The sequence below is a fragment of the Marmota monax genome, unplaced genomic scaffold (assembly GCF_021218885.2).
Source record: "Marmota monax isolate L192 unplaced genomic scaffold, Marmota_monax_Labrador192_F-V1.1 WCK01_AAM20220418_F8-fsc00024, whole genome shotgun sequence".
Classification (NCBI taxonomy): Eukaryota; Metazoa; Chordata; class Mammalia; order Rodentia; family Sciuridae; genus Marmota; species Marmota monax.
In genome coordinates, this window is record NW_026695224.1 from 19,860,467 (window position 1) to 19,878,737 (window position 18,271).

Sequence of the window (18,271 nt, forward strand, 5' to 3'; positions counted from 1 at the left end):
ATTCACCCAAGAAGTCTAGTCTGCTGGAAACCAGCTTTAGGCCCAACTGGCCCCGGGGCAGAGCTCCCAAATGGTGGGACAGCAGAAATTGGGTTCCGCCCGGGCTGGCTTAAGTCCTCACGGCTCAGCTCGAATTGGCAGTGGGAGCCCAAAGGCAGCGGGGTTTCGCGAGCCGAACATCGCCGAACATCACAGGGGCCCAGGGAGGGACGCCCCGGCCAGCTCGGGGCCAGGCAGGCCTCCTACAGAGGCGGGGCTAACCACCCACGGCCGCACAGACTGGGCGGGGCCGGCCCGCTGGGACAGGGCGACTACAGAGCCCTGACCCTACCCTGGCGCCAACCTTCGTGTTCCAGAGGCTTCCGCTGGACCACAATTCTCAGGGGCTCTCCCGGGTAGCCTCCCTCCCTGACTTAGCCTCCCCTCCCGCGCTGCGGGCCGTGTCTGGGCCTCCATGCATAGCACACCGGGAACTGTAGTTTTCTCTTGACGTGCTAATGCCAAAAAGGAGAGCGGCGGGACTGCATTTCCCAGAGTGCAACGGGGCGGGCGAGGGAAGGCAGGGGGGAAGGGACAGTCGGTCGCAGACCGCGCTGGGTTGCCGCCGCCGCTGCCGCCATCGTGCCAGCCCCTCGGGTGAGTGTTGGGGCCAGCGTGCCGGGGCGGGGGCTGGGCCGCAAGAGCCGCGCTCTAGGCCGCCGGGAGCCTCTGCTGCGAGTTTCCGGGAGGCCCCTCCCCTCCCCCCCCCCACGGCCCGAAGCCGCGCGGGGCCCGAGCCATGTGTGGCGCGCGGCTCCGCCTCCCGCCGGTGCTCTGAAGCGGCGGCCTGGGGGAACGCGGAGAGCCAGACAGGCGCCTATCCGGGCTATACGGTGCGGTGGCTGGTGCGCCGGACTGCACTGTGGCCAGGCCTTTTTCTCTAGTTCGGACCATCTGGATGGGGCTCTCCGGGCCCCGCCCCGTCTGGCCTGGCCCGGCCTGCTCGAATCCCGAAAGCTCTCCGGGCAGGCTAGCGGGCAGACACCATCCCCGCGTCCCGCCACCCGCCTGCGAAGATCCGGGGATGGGCAGCGCCACCCGGCTCACTCCAGAGCCAGCATGGGTAAGGGTGCCCGCCTGCCGCAGTCGGGGCTTGGGACTCTTACTCGGTCCCAGACTATAGTCATGCCAGGATGTAAGTGAACGCTCCGCTCCCTGCCTGGCTGCCTGCTGGGAGTGCATGAAATCTACCGCTCCTGTGGTGGAACCCATGCTAGCTTCTGCATGGAGGGTAGGGTCGGGGAATCGGGCCACGTGGGACTTTACCTGTAGCCAGTTTGGGGAAATATGAACCTGATGTGGTAGTGCGGCTCAGTTACCAGGTCCCAGCTACGGGTGTGTTGGCAGGCTGTGTTAGTGGAGAAAGGGAGGAAAGAAGCCAAAAAGATGAAGTTGGAAGTGTGAGCCTAAGGTTTTGTTAGACCTTTTAGGCACAGTCCAATTTTGATGTCGGAACCTCCTGGAGTAAGCATAGAATTGCCCCGCAGAAGAGGATGACTCCTTAAGAATGGGATGACTAGGTGCGGTTTATTGCAAGGGGTAGTAGAATCCAGGCCTGAGTTCCTTGAACCTAGTGCCAAACAAGACACCAAGGTGGAAGGGATCTTGAGGGTGGGGTGCATTTGAGCTGTAGGTGTCAGATTCAGACTCTGCGGGGCCCTTTTGAAGCCTGAGTGGCAGGAAAGAGCTGGAAGCTGCAGAAAGCCAGGCTTCCCCATCCCAACAGTTGGAGCTGCCTGTGAACAGGGAGGAAGCCAATGGGGTCTTGGGAAAGTGCCCTTAATAATGGTACCAGAGACCCCACCGAGTTCTGGAAGAAGGGTTGTGGCCACATAGTTACTATCAGTCATGCTTTGAAAAGGCACTTCTGTTTGAATAATAAATTAAGAAATTAGTTCAGAGAAAAATGCTGGGACTTGGGAGTAATAATTTGTTAAGCCTTGATTCCTCTGCAGCTTTTGAGCCACAGGTTTTGAAGGGACCACAGCAGCTCCATCTCTGCAGACTTGGCCTCAGCAGCAAGCAAAATGCTAGGTCAATCTTAGGAAGGCTGGATTAAGCCCATAATGCAGACAACCACTGGCCCTATCCTTTTTCTTTCTCTTGAATATTTCCCCAGATGATATTTTTCTGGTCATTCTGTTCTTGACTTAGAAGTTTTCCTTGCTCTGCCTAATGATTCTCTCTGGTCCAGAAGAATAGGCAAAGAATGCTCCTTAGATCTCACCAGGGACTACCTTCTCTGGAATTAACTTTCCTAATCCACATCTTGGCCTTTAGAAATCAGGTCCATTCAGTAGGCTCAGGAGAGACCTGGTTTACCAATGGAATTGGGTAGTAAGAAAAGGAACTACCCACAGAACATGTGTAGGGTTAATGAGGTGGCTTCTCTTAGAACTAGAAACAGTTATTTCAAGAGCCTCTGGATTTTATTGGTGCTTTCTAGTACACAGGTTTCAGGTGAGGTGGGCTTATGGTCATGGATTAGTTTGTATATTGCCAGGTCTTGGGTAGCTTGACTACAGGGCTAGTGTTTTTTTGGTTTTTGTGTTTTGGTTCTGAGGATCGATCCCAGGGCCTTGCACTTGCTAGGCAAGCCACTCTACTACTGAGCTACTTCCCAGAACCTGCAGGATCAAAAAGATACTATTCATTCTTCAAGGTTACCCTGGAGTAGGAGGAATTCAGGTCCCTCCCTCCTACTCTAATCCCTTTTGTAACTTTTGTCTGGAGTTTGTCTTGCTAGTCCTGACTATGAGAAGTCCTTGACCTTTCTGGAACTTGGCAGGCCATCTAGATTCTCTTCTCATCTGAGAACTCTGAGGTTCTTCAGGATCTTATCTGTGCCCTCTGTTCATGTAGGACTAACTTGGAACGTGGAGCCTGACATGGGCAGTTGGTATACGTCTGTATAAGCAAGGAGCAGGTTATGAAGATGCCTTTCATTCAACTCATATTTGTTTGCTGGGCACAGTCATACATATCTGTAATCCCTGTTTAGGAGGCTGAAGCAGAAGGATGGCAAGTTTGACATTAGCTAAGACCCTGCCTCAAATAATAAAAAAGGATCAATATAGCTCAGGGTGAGCATGCTTGCCTAGTATGGTAGCCCTGGATTTAGTCTCCAATACTGAAAACAAATTTGGTCCCTTAATGACCAGGAATACACTTCTCTCTGAGCCAGGTCTTGCTTTATTCTGGTGTCTTTGCCATTGGTGAGTTGGTATGGGATTAATGATTTAAGGGAGATAGAGAATTCTCAAATTTTAGAACTGGAAGGTACATTATGTCAAAATGTCAGGATTTCCTTACTGAGGCATTAGTATCTAGTGTGAAATTTTTTCCTCTTTGTTGGCAGTGATTGTGAGGGTTTTTTGGTTTTGCTTTTCTCTAAATGATCTTTTTTATTATTTATTTATTTTTTCAGCAACAGTTCTTTGGCCTTCTCTGTATGTACACCTCTGGGCATAAGACGAAAAATGAATACTACCTAGCCTGGTGCTGGGGAAAGGAGGTCTCCATGTTGGGGGTGACAGACAGGATCATGTTGGTATTATGTGCTGAGGGCCTTGTTGAAGAGACCTACTACCTGCAGGGGCCCTTAATCATGTGTAGGAGAGGAGGCTTTTGAATGATCAGAGGACTGAAGAGAAAAGACTTAGTGGATCCCCCTTCCTCTCCTATGTCTGGCAGAAACTGCCGAGGGAGGTATACCTCTGGATTGTGGGTTCACAAAGATTTGAGTGAGGCTGCCACCACTCTAAATTGCTGTGACTATTGAGTTGCAACCTGCTCTTTGGTCTTCCAGGAGTCTGCTAAGGGTTTTCATAGTGGCTAGGAATCTCCCCAGCATTGTCTGTGGCCTTTCAGTCCCCTGGGTGTGTGGCTTCTGCCACTTTGACTGAAACTCTCATGGTCAGCTTGATTCAAGTGCCAAGCAGTTGTACCTAGAGTAGTGCCCATTAGGACATCTTTCCAGCATAAGAGATACAGGAGCTTCCTTCCTCCCTAGAGACCTGGTCATGGAGGCTCTTTGGGTGTTTCAGCAGATGACCCTTGCCTGAGGTATTGGGAAGGTGAACAGGAGCCAGAAGGGAATTTTTTTTTTCCCCAGTACTAAGGATTGGACTCAGGGCCTTACACATGCTAGGCAAACATTCTTCTACTGAACTACATCCAGCCCTTTTATTTTTTATTTTTATTTTTTAAAATATTTTATTTATTTATTTATTTTTATGTGGGGCTGAGGATCGAACCCAGGATCTTGCACATGTTAGGTGAGCGCTCTACCACTCAGCCCCAGCCCCAAGCCCTTTTATTTTTTGAGGCAGGGTCTCACTAAGTTCCGTAGGTTGACCTTAAACTGGTGATTCTTCTTCCTTAATCTCAAGTAGCTAGAATGATAGGTGTGTACCACCTCACCTGGCCAGCAGCGACTTTAGAAATTACGGTGCTGCTTGTTTTAGAATCTAGTTCCCCACTTCTCAACAAGGCCTCCAGGACAGAGAAACAGTCCTTAGAGGACAGGTGAGTGGATCTAAAAAGTTTTCCACAAAATGGGATTTGGAAGTTGGACAGGATTTCTTTGGGCTGATATGGAGCTGAACCTTATGCTGGACTTCTTGTATAATTTTTTCAGGTGGCCATTTGAAGGTGTTTGTGTTTTGAATTCAGTTTAAGTCAGCTACCTGTTTCCCAACTTTGACTATATGTGGCAGGAATTCCTAGAATAGTGACCATAAGGCATCTTTGCAGGGTGAGCCATAGAGTAACCAGCCCTGTCTATCCCTAAGGGAGGCAGCAGTTTGTGGATTATCCCTGGGATGACTTTCAGGCCATGTGAATGATTGTTCTGGTCAATGCTCTGGCCATCAGGCCTATGTGCTGCCATCTCCCTTCTTATTCTATTATTTGGAGTGTATGCTCCTGGCAGGATGCTTGGCTCAGGTCTGGCTATGGCTGAGAAAGTGTATTAGTAAGAAACAGGGACACAAGGTGGACATGCTTTTTGGCACCAGGGTTCCCACTGTTGGTAGACATATGGCTGAGAACTTCCTTTCACTGTCTTGGGCCTTATTCCTTTTTTATTGCTGGTACATGCTATGTGCTGACTCCCTAAGTCCCTAGGCTAGACACAGGGCTACCACAGAGATGAAGAATATATATCCCAACCTCACTCTGATCCTTATCCTCCTGAGAAAGGATTGTTTGGGGAGACTTGGAACTGTTCACCTCATTATCCTCGGTTAACTGGGAAAATTCCAGAATGTTCTTTCTTTCTTGTTCTGGGAATCAGACCTGGGCCTCACACATGCTAGGCAAGTGTTTTACTACTGAGCTATGTTCCCAGATGGGTTGATTGGCTGTTTGTGTGCTAGTTTTTCTTTTCTCTTTTATTCATTTAGTTATTTTGGTACTGGGGACTGGATCCAGGGTGCTTTACCACTGAGCTACACTCCCAGCCCTTTTCCATTTTTTATTTTAAGACAGGGTCTTGCCAAATTGTCCAGGTTGGCCTTGGAACTTGCATCCCCCTGCCTCGACCTCTTGATCACTGTGACCAGTGGTTATTTCTTAAAGCCTCCACTACTCCATTGGAGCCACTTGGTTTCCCCAGGATAGAAACTAGAAGGCCTGCTGACCCCTTGAAGGTTCTCTGTGTGGAGCCCTTCTGCTTGCAGGTGATTTCAGTCCTAAGAATTTGTCACTATATTAAACCTGCTTTGACCTGGTGAGCATGTGCTCAGATATTTTCCATCCTGAGTTGTATGGAGCTTGCTGATTTCAATGGGAAGAAAAGGCCTGGGCTCTGTTCCTTACCACCTTATTTTGCTGTCTTTATATGTTCTGTTGGCCCACATTGGTTCTCAGCTATTCCAGTCCTGCTCATCTTCATGGACATTGTAATGCTAACTGCTAGAGGCCTTTTATGGTCTTGAATTCCTGTATTCCTTTGTTCCTTCCTTCCTTTTTTTTGACAGTGCTGGGGATTGAACCCAAGGTTTCAGACATGCTTAGCAAGCTCTCTTCCAGCCTTTTTTTTTTTTTTTTTTAAGATTTATTTATTTATTTGTGCCAGGGATTCAGGGATTGAACCCGGGGTGCTTAACCACTGAGCCACATCCTCAGCCCTTATTATTTTTGAGACAGTGTCTTGTTAGGTTGCTTAGGACCTTAGTGAGGCTGCATTCAAACTCGTAATCCTCCTGCCTTCAAGTTTACTAAGCCACTGGGATTATAGGCGTATGCCAGTGTGCCTGGATCTTTTTTATAAATGCTGTTTTGCAACAGGGTCTCACTAAGTTTCCCAGGCTGGTCTTCAGCTTGGGATTCTGCTGCCTCAGCTTCCTGAATTGCTGGGATTACAGTGCTGGTACCACTATTCCTGGCTCGAATTGCTTCTTAATCTTGTCATGGCTTCTTTTTTTTTTATGGCTTCTTCATCTACGAGTGAAGATACTCATACCAGCCCTGCAGCCTTGTTGTGAAGCTCAAATAAGAGGACATGTGGAAGAGTTTGACTTAGAGGAGGTGTTTCTTTTACCCACTGTGAACTCTGTTCATACCTTTATTTCCCTGCTGTTCTCAGTCTTGGGATGTCACAGCAATGTTGTCCAGGCATAGTAGTAGCAGACCACAGGAGTGGTTACTTAGAGGATGGGGATGTAGCTCAGTGGTAAAGCACTTGTCTAGCATGAGCAAGGCCCTGGGTTCAATCCCCAGTACTGGGGAAATAAAACCAGGAGGGGTCACTTAGGGGCTTCCCTTAATCAAGTCCCTGTATACCTGACAAAGTTAATGGCATGAAGCTCTCAGTTCACATATGGGAGCTATTTGGAAAGACTGAGGCCCCAGAGATCTTGTGAGCCACTTGAGAAATGAGGTGCAAATGCAGGGCAGAGAGACCAGAATGTGGTCTCAGGATTCCACTTCTGGATATATCAGAGTAGCCCAATGGCTCTGGAAATTCTACCATCCAGGTAGAAGAGGAAGAATAGGCTTGTACAGTGCTGGGCTAGACCTCTGTTGTTTAGTTCAGAAAGGGTTCTGTCTGGCCAATCATCAGGCATCTTTTATAGACTTGAGGCAGAGGAGTAGTGGGCTAGACAGTTGCCATTTCTGGGTCAAAGGGCCTACCTGCAAGAGGCTAAGGTCTTTTTCCTAGTGTTGACTTAGAATTCCTCTCAACTGGGTCCTCTATGATCTCAGTTATTTCTCTCATATGCCCACAATTACTGATGAGACAGAGTCAGGGGGTCACACAACAAGGGAAAGGTAGAGCAGGCTAGCGGCTAGATCTTTGAAGGGATGGCTGTATGTCTGCTATTCAGCTACAGTTGCCCCTCAGATGACAAGAACCTTTAGTGAGACAGTGTTGGTTAAGCCCCACCTGACACTCCACAGACAGATAACTGGATAGATGACAAAGGATCGTTTCCTGGCAACTTTGAAGGTGTGGGCAGGGGGGAAGTGGGTCACTGGGCCACTTAAATTGAGCAGGATTTGCCAGCATTGACTCCTCCAGACAAGGAGTCCCATGAATTTATGCAGTCAATCAAAAAAAAGTTATTGTTGAACCAGGCACCATGGGAATAGGGGTGACTAGAGAGGTGCCTTTATCAGGGAAACAGACCATAAAAAAGTATATAAGTGGGACAATCTATGTGGTGCTGAGAAAACAGTACAGCAGGTAAAATGAGTATCTGGTGGGCTACCTAAACTGGGAAGTCAGTAAAGTGTTGATGAGGTGGTAACATTTGATTGATGTTTATGACATGGAGCCAGGGGTGTTGGGGCAAGAGTGAGCCAAATAGAAAAAGCAATATTTGCAAAGCCCTTGGGTAAGAAAAGCAGAATTTCCAGAATCAGGAAAATGCCTAATGTGGCTGCCAAAGAGGGAAGGAAATGGATGGCAAGAGACAAAGTTGGGCAGCTGGGAATGGTAGCTAACCCTTAGGGAGTCAGAACAATCTGAAATTGTTCATAAAGTGGGGGCAATCCTACCTCTGTGCACATTTCTTGGGAAAGGACCACAATTTTTGAGACATTCTCAGAGGGTCTTTGCACCCACAGAGACCTAAGGGTCAGTGGAGGCTGATGCTCAGTGGGTGATGATAGCTCTTCGAGGAGTCTGACCTGTCAGCCAGCGGACGGTTGGGGTGAAACAGGAGATGATGTGGTCAGCTGCCTCTCAGAAGAGCTGTAGGAGAAGCCATCAGGATGAAGGTCAGTCCCCAACATGATGTGAGGCTGCCTCTAAGCCTTGGCATTTTGTTTCCTTATAGGCTGTTATTTCCATAGTAAATGTGTTAGGAACACAGTCAAGGCTTGCCAGCCCTTCACCTGGAATACCCACAGCCCAGAGCCACAGTGCTCCTGGGCAGAGGAGCAAGGCCTATATATTAATAAGGGTTTGCACACAGGTTGATTTTGGGGGGAAGAGCCAGAACTGATCAAGCAGATGAGGTTATCTTGGCAGGAGACTCACCTGTGCATAAATCCAGGTGAGCAAGTACTGGACAAGTTATGGTATGTGTATGTGTTTGGCATTACTAGATAAAAGTAGGAGAAAATGATTGATAAGATAGGGATAGGGATAAGTGGACAATGGATGACCACTGGCAGAGCTTTGGGGATTTGGTCTTTCAACCAAGGTTGAGGGTGTTGTAGGGTAGGAATGTGGCCAGCTTTGTGTTTTAGAGCTTGGGAGTGGAAAGTTCATGGCGAACAAGTGCTGGCCCTGACTAGAAGCCCCAGTATTAACACACTGATGGGTGGTGAGCTCACTATGCCCCACCAAACTAGGAAGCCCTTCTGTTCCTTTATCCCTCCACCACTACTCTCATCAAGTAGTTTTTGTATTAGAAAGTTATCATACCATTAAGAACAATAATGGAAAAGGAAAACACACCCCCTGTCCTACCATGTGGCAGCACTTTTCTTGTGTTTGCATCAACTTCCAGTCCCAGTTCCCCTTCCTCCATCTCCAACTTTCTGCTTTCCTGCCCTCTGTTTACATGCCATCAGATATCTGCTGGTACTGTGTCTTCTGATTGGCATACATTTTTTTCTGGGACCTGCCCTGAAGGCTGCCCAACCCTGCCATGGATTGTGGCAGGAGAGATGGCTCAATTAATTCCTGCAATCTACCCCTGCCCCCAGAGGTCTGGGAATTGGGCAAGGTATCATGGGGGATGCTGTGGAGTTGGAGCAGGATTGAGAGAACTAAGCACAGTGAATACTAGGTGGAGGGGCAGAGATGTGATGGGAGGCTATGCCCTGCCTCAGGTACTCTGAGTTTCTCTGTGGGTACAGCTTTTCTCTAACCTCTTGAAAAAGTACCCAAGAGAACAACTGAGACTAGATAATGGGTCCTTTGCTTCTCCCACTAGTTGACTTTTTTGTGGCAGAGTACGAATTGAGACACCTTCTGTTCCTATGTATAGGCATGGCCAGATCCAAGCTTTCTTCTCTGCTTGTTCTAGACCTTCCTGGACATTTCTTAGTCATCCCAGTACTAAGCTTCTATTTTTAGTGCTACTACCTCTCAGGGGACCTAAAATTAAAAATTGGCTTAGTTTCTTAGATCCTCATTGGCTGGATTATTGGTCATAGGCTGGGGGATTGGCTGTGATGTAACTGTTGGTACCTTCTGGCTTCTCTGGCCTAGGGTGAAGTCACAGGGACTTGAGTGAGTCTGTATTTACCACATTAAACAAGGGATTTAACCAAGTTCTCCAGTGAAGCTACACAACCACTGGCAACATTAGGGTTAGGATCCCCATTTTACTGGGGAGGCTGAGGAAGAAATCCCTTTAGGGTAGTGACTGATGTCATGATTGTCTGTTGGAATTGAACCCACTTCCTCTCTGCTTTTGGCTCACAGTCCTATTATCAGATGGAGCATGCTCCTCTCCATTCAAAGACAACTACAGAACATGAGGTGCAGAGAAGTGTGGGCCCTCTCACCCAGGGCTTGGGCTTTCTATTCGGAGTCCTAGAGATTATTATCTGTGGCCAGGAGGGGGACTCCCTTCAAGATACCCCCTAGGGATAAGGCTAGGATGGGAGGATGTAAAGAAATTATTGTTTTCCCCTTTTCCATACCCCTCAGCTATCATTACTCTGATCCTCTGAACTCATGGCCCCAGCTCTGAGGCAGGGAAAAGTCATCCTCATCAATGGAGAAATGCCCCAGAAAGGGCCAAATCGGGTATCAACTAACCTCACAGATGCCAACTGCTCCTTTGAGACTAACGGAGTTATTTTTGTTCTTTTTGTTAGAAGTGGGCCTCGAGGAGCCATCACTTCCCTATTCTCAGTGGATCTTCCCCCACCTGCCAACAAAACCCTGGGACAGGGTGGGGGCCTGAGGTCTGAAACTGAAACATTCCATATAGACATCGGTAATTTCTGGTCTGTGAAGTAGGAAGGATAGTAGTAACTCTGGTTTATAGCTTGTTGAAAGGATTAAATGAAAACATAGGGGGCTGGAGCAATTGCTTAGCTTCTATTTCAAGGGCCTACTCCTTATTGGACATTGCAGGATCTGCTCTGATTTTCCTTTCTCAGGGCTCAACCCTCAACACCCATCCTGTATGCTCCACAACCTTGGTACTCTGTCTCATCAACCAAGAGCTCCTCAAAGGAAGAACTGACTTTGGCCTTTCTCTGGGCTTCTAGCATTGGTCTAGCTTGGAAGGAGATCTCCTATCAAATCCCTAGGATTTCTCCATGTTCCTTAAGAGAACAAACCTCAGCAAAGGATTCCCTGTGCAATGAGGCCAGGGAAGGGGTAGGGGTCAGTGGCTGACTACCTCCTCATCTTGGAGTACCAATGCTTGCCTTTTTGTCTCACTGTTCTTGCAGGTCTCAGTGACGCTGGGTGACGCTCCAGAATGGGAGATAAGCCAATTTGGGAGCAGATTGGATCCAGCTTCATTCAACATTACTACCAGTTATTTGATAATGACAGAACCCAGCTAGGTGCAATTTATGTAAGTCTTCAGCTTTATGGCCAGAGTAGAACTTCAGAGGATCAATTCAGATGTTGGGCCAGTGGGCTGGAATTGTAGCTTAGTGGTAAACCCCTTGCCTAGCATGTGTGAGGCACTAAGTTTAATCCTCAGTACTGCATAAAAATAAATAAATAAAATAAAGATATTGTGTCCATCTACACTAAAAACTATATATATACTTTAAAAAGATGTTGGGCCAGTGTGTCCACTTCACAAGTTTAGGCTGTCCTGGCTCTTCCTCTCTGAGTTTCTGTTCATAGGAAAGGAGAATCAAAGCCTGGTCCAACTACACATTTCCTTTTGTCATCTTCCATAAGAACTGGGATCCTACTGTCTTGGACAGAGGATTCTGGGCTTACCATTCCATGTGGCCACCACCTTATCAGGGCCCATGGTCCTGAGAGTGCCTCTAGTCCAGACTGGGTAGCAGCAGGCAGAGGCTGAGGCTTATGGTACTCTCTGGAGGCAGCGGCTATGAGCATCTTCAGGGCAGAGCTGAGCTCTCTTGGAACCCCAGGTTCAGCTTCCCTTGGAGCCAAAAGCCCCTGAACACATGTGGGAAATGAAACCCTTCTATGTAGACATTGTTTACTACTACTTTAATGGTGTTCATTTATACTTGTACTTGACCCTGCCTGAAATTCGGTCATAGAGATGCAATTGATTAGGCCACTGCTAGCAGATCTGCCCAGGATGGGAGTGATATGATTCATCCAGGCATAGCCTCAGAGGTTGGTTAGGCTGTAGGCAAAGTCTCCTTTTTAAAAGTCTAACTTTAAAAAGTCAGGGAACAATTAGAAATTTTAGAAAAAAGAAAGGACTTTTAGCAGTGAAAGACCAAACCCAGCATAAGTATTACAAATATTAGGGTTAAAATGATTGTCATTACAAATAGAGACTTTTTTCTTTTTCCAGTGCTGGGGATCAAACCCAGTGCCTAAAGCATGTTTGGTCTCATCTTCTCAAATAAAGCAGGCTTTGTAATATGTAGTGTAATGCATTCTGCTGTCATATATTAAAAAAAAAAAATCAATAAAATTTTTTTTCTAAGAAGAAACTAGATACTCAAAATTAAATTTTAGCAAAGAAATTAAAGTCAAAATAAATCTTGTCGATTATGGTTCTGAAAAAATAAATAAAGCAGGTCTGACACAGAGAATTTAGTAAAGTCCTAAAAGAGCACTTACTATACATTGTTTCATAATCCTTGGCACATTTCCCCTTTGAAGATTAGGAAATTATGACTCAGAAAAATAAGTAGCTTGCCTAATGTCATCACTGGAAGTAGCAGAGGCTCTTTTGAGTTCTACCTCTGAAGAAAGGGAAGGCATCAAAGGGCTAATTTAATGGATTTAATAATTTAATGGATTTAGTGGCATTTTGTCTGTTGATGGTAGTCTAGGGTTCCAGGCTACGTCTTGAGAGGCCTTGTTAGCCTCCATTCCTCCCTGACTTGAGTACTTAGAAGGGCCACTGTAGAACTCAGCCATAGACCTGGAAATGGTAATAAACTTGGGATTTTTCCAAGTTATTTATTTTTTTAAATTTTGTTTTGTTTTTGTGGAATTGGGGATTGAACTCAGGGCCTCATATGCTAGGCAAGCACTGAGTTACATCCCCAGCCAATATTTTAAATTTTTTATTTTAAGACAGAGTCTTACTAAATTACCCAGGTTGGCTGTGAACTTGTGATTCTCCTGCCTCAGCTTCCCAAGAAGCTGGGGTTATAGGTGAGCACTACAACATCCAGCCCAAGTTCTTTTCTTTTTTTTTTTTCTTTGGCCGGGGGGTACCAGGGATTGAATTCAGAGACACTCAACTACTGAGTCACATCCCCAGCCCTATATTGTATTTTATTTAGAGACAGGATCTCACTGAGTTACTTAGCACCTCACCCTTACTAAGGCTGGCTTTGAACTTGTGATCCTCCTGTCTCAGCTTCCCAAACCGTTGGGATTACAGGAGTGGGCCACCGTGCCTGGCCCAAATTATTTCTTATGACATATCTGGGGCTGATGCTTACTAACCATGTGGCAGGATGGCTTTTGGCTGAGCACTGGCCACATGTGGCCCTCCTGGGGCCCGTGGAGATTAGAGGCCATATGATCTCTTGAATAACAATGGGAAATGAAATCAATAAGTATATTTTGTTAAATAGGCATTTAGAGTCTGGGCCCATGGACCAATGGGGTGTGATTTAAAAGTTGTTGATATTATAAACTTTGGAACTACCTTAGTTCCCCTGTTTGTGGACAGGAAAACTGAAGTGTGGACTCATTTTGTCAAACAAGACCCTTTCTCGGGTCTTAAGAAGAGATATTCTTTGTCCTGAGGCCCTGACCCTGGGTTTCCTGTGCATTTTTAGATTGATGCATCATGCCTTACGTGGGAAGGACAGCAGTTTCAGGGGAAAGCTGCCATTATGGAGAAGTTGACTGTAAGTAAGAGCCAAGCTTGGGTGTGGGCACTCCTTCCTTGCCCCTTCTGACCTCAGCCCACGGCCCATTCTTTCTCTTGCAGAGCCTTCCGTTCCAGAAAATCCAGCACAGCATCACGGCGCAGGACCATCAGCCCACACCAGATAGCTGCATCATCAGCATGGTTGTGGGCCAGTTAAAGGTAGTAGTGCTGCTACAGTGTTATAGTAGTCCTGAGCAAATAGCAGAACTCTGGATCCCTGCCTTTCCTGTGTATGTGATCTGCTTATTAAGGGACAGCTAGATAAAGTAACTGTCTTGATCTGCAAAGTTCAATACAGTAGCCATTAGTCATATTTGTTGTTGTTGTATTGTTGTTGTTGCTATTTGTTTGTTTGTTTTGTGATGATGGGGATTGAACCCAAGACCTTGCACATGGTTGACAAGAGTTCTACTACCAAGTTAAACCTCCAGCCCTGCAATTTTGGATTTTATTAAAATTAAATAAAATTTAAATGTAGTTTCTCGATTGTACTAGGTATATTTTAGATGTTCATGGTTAGTCATAATCTTTTGTACAGCACAGATACAGAACATTTCTATTATTGCAAAGTTATAATAGAGAACAATGATCTAGAGTATTTAGAGACAAGGTCTCACTGAGTTGCTGAGCTCCTTGCTTTTGCGAGGCTGGCCTTGAACTCGCGAACTTCCTGCGTCAGCTTCCCAGGCTGCTGGGATTACAGGCATGTGCCACCCAGCAGTGTGGAATATAGAAAGGAGACAAAAGGTATAAGAGAAGGGTCAGGCTATAGTGCTAAACCCTTGGGCCCCTAAACTACCTCAGGGTATTAGATTATCCAGCTGGGTGCTAAGGGGCAGTCCCTTTCTGGAGCCGGCACTGCTATTACCTGACCTGGCTCCTCATCTGCCTAGAAAAACAAATTTCTGGAACTCCTGCATTTTTCTTTCCCCTTCTCAAGACCTGTCATTCTTTCCAGCATGGTGGCACATGCCTACAATCCCAGCTCCTTGGGAGATGGAAGCAGGAGGATCTCAAGTTTGAGGCCAACCTGAGCAACTTAGCAATACCCCATCTCAAAATAAAAACTAAAAGGGGCTGAGGATGTAGCTCCATGGTAGAGCACCCTCGGATTCAGTCCCTAGTATTGGGTGGGATCCAGACTTGTCAAACTTGTCAAACCTACCTGGCCCTTTGGACCCCTAGTAACTCTTGAAGGAACCTATTGTACTCCAACATATTAAAGTCAGATCATATTTTCAAAATACTTCTTTCATCCAGGTATGGTGGCTCACACCTATAATCCCAGCAATTTGGAAAGCTGAGTAGGATCACAAGTTTAAGGCTAAACTCAACAATTTAGTGAGTCTCTGTCTCGAAATAAAAAATAAATAAAAAGGGTGTTGCTTGGTGGTAAAGCACTCCTGGGTTCAATCCCTGGTACCAAAATAAAAAATAAAAAAGTTAAGTCTCTCTTCCCAAAACAAGAAAACTTAACTGCCCCTTGGCCAGGCCCCAGTCTCCTAGAAATACGTGTGTCAAGGTGGTGCTCACAGTAATAGTTTCACGTGCTTTCCCAAGGCTAGTTAGGACAGGGCTTCATAAGTCTAATATGGCTGTGGAAGGAGGGATATCCCAGCCTCTGCAGTGGACCCTGAGAGACATGCTTTCTGACTTTCCTGTCAGTTTCTCCTGTCTGTCCAAGATATTCTGTATCTAATTAGGCTCTCGGGATTTAAGAGGTATCTGCAGGGCTGGAGTTGTGGCTCAATTGTAGAGCGTTTGCCTATCGTGCCAGATACTGGGTTCGATTCTCAGCACCACATAAAAAAAAAAAATAAATAAAATGAAGATATTGTTTCATCTACAGCTAAAAGTATTAAAAAATAAATAAATAAAAAGAGGAGCCGTGGTTGTGGCTCAGTGGTAGAATACTTGCCTAGCGTGCGTGAGGCGCTGGGTTTGATCCCCGGTACCACATAAAAATGAAAACAAATAAAATAAAGGTATTGTGTCCATCTTCAATAAAAAAATATTAAAAAAAAAAAAAGGTATCTCCAAGATACTCAATGCCTACTTTCTTAGTTAGGATAGTTAACAGTGCCCCTTCCCACCTGGTTTCAGATTCTTCCTGATGTTTCTGTCTCACCTACAGTTCCCAATGACTGATTTGCTACTTTGTTGACATTAATTCCCAGAAACACAGTTGATGTTGGAGACACCACTGGTTAGCTGGACTCTTACTTTAGTTAGGCCTCATCCCACTTTTCTCCATTTTGGCTAGAGACTGCTGCTTGCCTTTCTTTTTCCATTACAGTGTTATATATTACACAACAGGAAACAGATCACCCAAGTTTATACTGTTTTTCCTCTGTCAATTTGTGATCCCATTGTGAATTCAGTTTTAAGCCTTTTCTCACCTAGCCCCTGTCAGTATTAGCAGTAGTTTCTCCAGATTGGATTGGATGGCATTATCAAATACTAAGACTGTTTGCAGGGATTGTTTTTGTTTTTAATTTTGTTATTGTTATTTGTTTGTGTGTGTGTGTGTGTGTGTGTGCGCAAGTGCTGGGGATTGATTGAAAGGCAAGCACTCTACCAACTGAGCTATTTCCCCAGCCCTTGTTTGCATTTTTTTGATACTGTAAATTACATGGTAAGTACTAAAAGATTCTTCAAAAATTTTGATCATTTGTGCCCAGAGATATGGGTTTGAAGGCAGGTATATTCTCTGCTTCATTGTTGAAGCTAGCTGGTGAAACAATCTATTTTTAATGCACATGGTAGTGGGAGCTGCCATCTGTTGGCTTGTATGTGCCCAGTACAGTGTTTGATACATTATATCAATTTGCATTCACATTAGTTATATTGGGATTTGAGACCAGGGCAGGAGGGTGTGATCCCAAAGTTGACATTCTCTGCCTTACTCCCCTACCACTAAATTCCTTTTCTGTTCTTGGTCCTCTTACAGAATCATTTTCTCTCTCCTCACAGGCTGATGAAGACCCTATCATGGGGTTCCACCAGATGTTCCTATTAAAGAACATCAATGATGCTTGGGTTTGCACCAATGACATGTTCAGGCTTGCCCTGCACAACTTCGGCTGACCTCCTCCTGGCCAGGCACTCATGCTGTTTCCTCCTCCCTCCTCTTCCCAATACTATCACACTCCTCCAGATGCTCCAAATATCATACACAAATAAGCAGGGCCACAGTGGGAGTGGGCGCAGTGCGCTGCTGCCACCAAGGTGTTGTGCATGATGTTTGGACACTAGCCTAGTTGCATCTGATGGGAGAAGTTTGTGTTGTACCAGCGCATGCCTTGGAAAGACTTAAGTAATGCAAAAGGTTGTCTTTTTTTTTTTTTTTTTAATCTACTGACAAGTTGCTCTAGTAACCCAAAGAAGTGAAGGAGAAAGCAGCTGCCTCACCACCCAGATATTGATTTGTTCAGATGTTTCAATGCCTCATGATACAATAAAACACGAAATTTTTCTTAACAGTTTAAATTGTTTTAATTAGTTTAATAGTTGACTAGGCATCAACAGCTACCCTGTTCCATTGTCTCTCATGTCTCACCCTCCCACCTGTCCTAACTCAGCAGTACCTGCTGCAAGGAGAAAACAGGCAGAAGCACACTCTCAAGCCCTGTGGGCCAGAGTTCTCCACAGACTAGCTGGTCTTGGTTAAGCAAACAGGGAGAGTATGGTCTGGCCTGAGCTGCTTTTGCAAGGAAGCCAGTGCTGTCTGTTCTGACACCTGTGACCTCTGCCGTGGGTAGGTTCAGGGCTCTAGTAGCAGGAGAGGATCCTGAATCCTGTTGTTGCTGAAGAGATCTTTGCACACACAACCTACAAGGTTCAAGCCCTCTAGGCTGAGGTTTCAACAAAAATGACAGAGGGACCTCGTCTGTCACCAGAATGGACAGGATCCCATCCAGGGTGCCCCATATGCCCCAAGCTAAGCAAAGGGCAGCCCAGATCCTGTACCACCTGCTTGGGATATCATTGCCCACAGAGCTAGTCCCCACTGGGGTGGAATGTAGATTTGGAACAATGAGAGAAGTCGTCTGAGCATAAAGGATTCATATTCATATGGTATCAGTTCTCAGACCTCTCGGACATTTCCTGTCCACCTCCTATTTGTTATACACACTGCACACCTTCAAATCCTAGGAAGTCAACTATTAGGACATTTTTCTGCTCCTCAGTTTTGGGGGCAGAGGTCTTGTCCAGTAGAAATCTAGCCCTTCTGTCCTGAGACCACTGGATGGTGTAAACCTAGTAGCAAAGTAGTAACTGCAGACTATAACCAAACCCAGAATTTTGGGCTAATGCTGTCAGAGTTCTTAGGATTGGAAAGGGCACCCCAGCTCAGGCCGATCTGTAAAGGCATACCTTTCCCCTCACCCACTATGGGAGAAAGATAAGGATTTTCTCAGACCCCTCAGGTTTCCTGGCTAAACTGGGCACACACAGAGCTAGATGTGCTGTTTGTCAGGGCACATTTTCAGATTTCAGTGGGACTGGTCTCCAGCTGCTGTGTTTGGGGAAGTTTGGGTTGGGGAGAGGTAGATGCCTGCTGCCTCTTAAACCATCCTGTATAAAATCTGCAATACAGCTTCTTCCATGTATCTGTACCTGAAATGTCTGCAATAAAGAGGTGTTTGTAAACTATGGTTTCTTTCTTTCTAACCGGAGAGGAAGCCCCTTGGGACAAGGGATGCTGGGGGACAGTAGGAAACAATGACCTTTATGGTGGGACTATCTCCCCT

General features: G+C 46.1%; 1 protein-coding gene across 3 annotated transcripts; it reads left to right on the forward strand.

Annotated features, from left to right (window-relative positions):
* Positions 1-504: 504 nt before the first annotated feature.
* Nutf2 (nuclear transport factor 2) lies at positions 505-18,170 on the forward strand. 3 transcript variants are annotated; one of them, XM_058575954.1, is made up of 6 exons: positions 550-636; positions 8,113-8,265; positions 10,909-11,036; positions 13,423-13,494; positions 13,578-13,676; positions 16,491-18,170. In XM_058575954.1, the coding sequence occupies exons 3-6, from the start codon at positions 10,938-10,940 to the stop codon at positions 16,602-16,604; spliced, it is 384 nt and encodes a 127-aa protein (XP_058431937.1). In that variant the 5' UTR covers positions 550-636; positions 8,113-8,265; positions 10,909-10,937; the 3' UTR covers positions 16,605-18,170. The 3 variants fall into 3 exon arrangements, with proteins under 3 accessions (XP_046290344.1, XP_058431937.1, XP_058431936.1); XM_046434388.2 differs by lacking the exon at positions 8,113-8,265 and having other exon boundaries at positions 505-636; XM_058575953.1 differs by lacking the exons at positions 550-636; positions 8,113-8,265 and adding an exon at positions 829-1,102.
* The last annotated feature ends 101 nt before the right edge of the window (positions 18,171-18,271 follow it).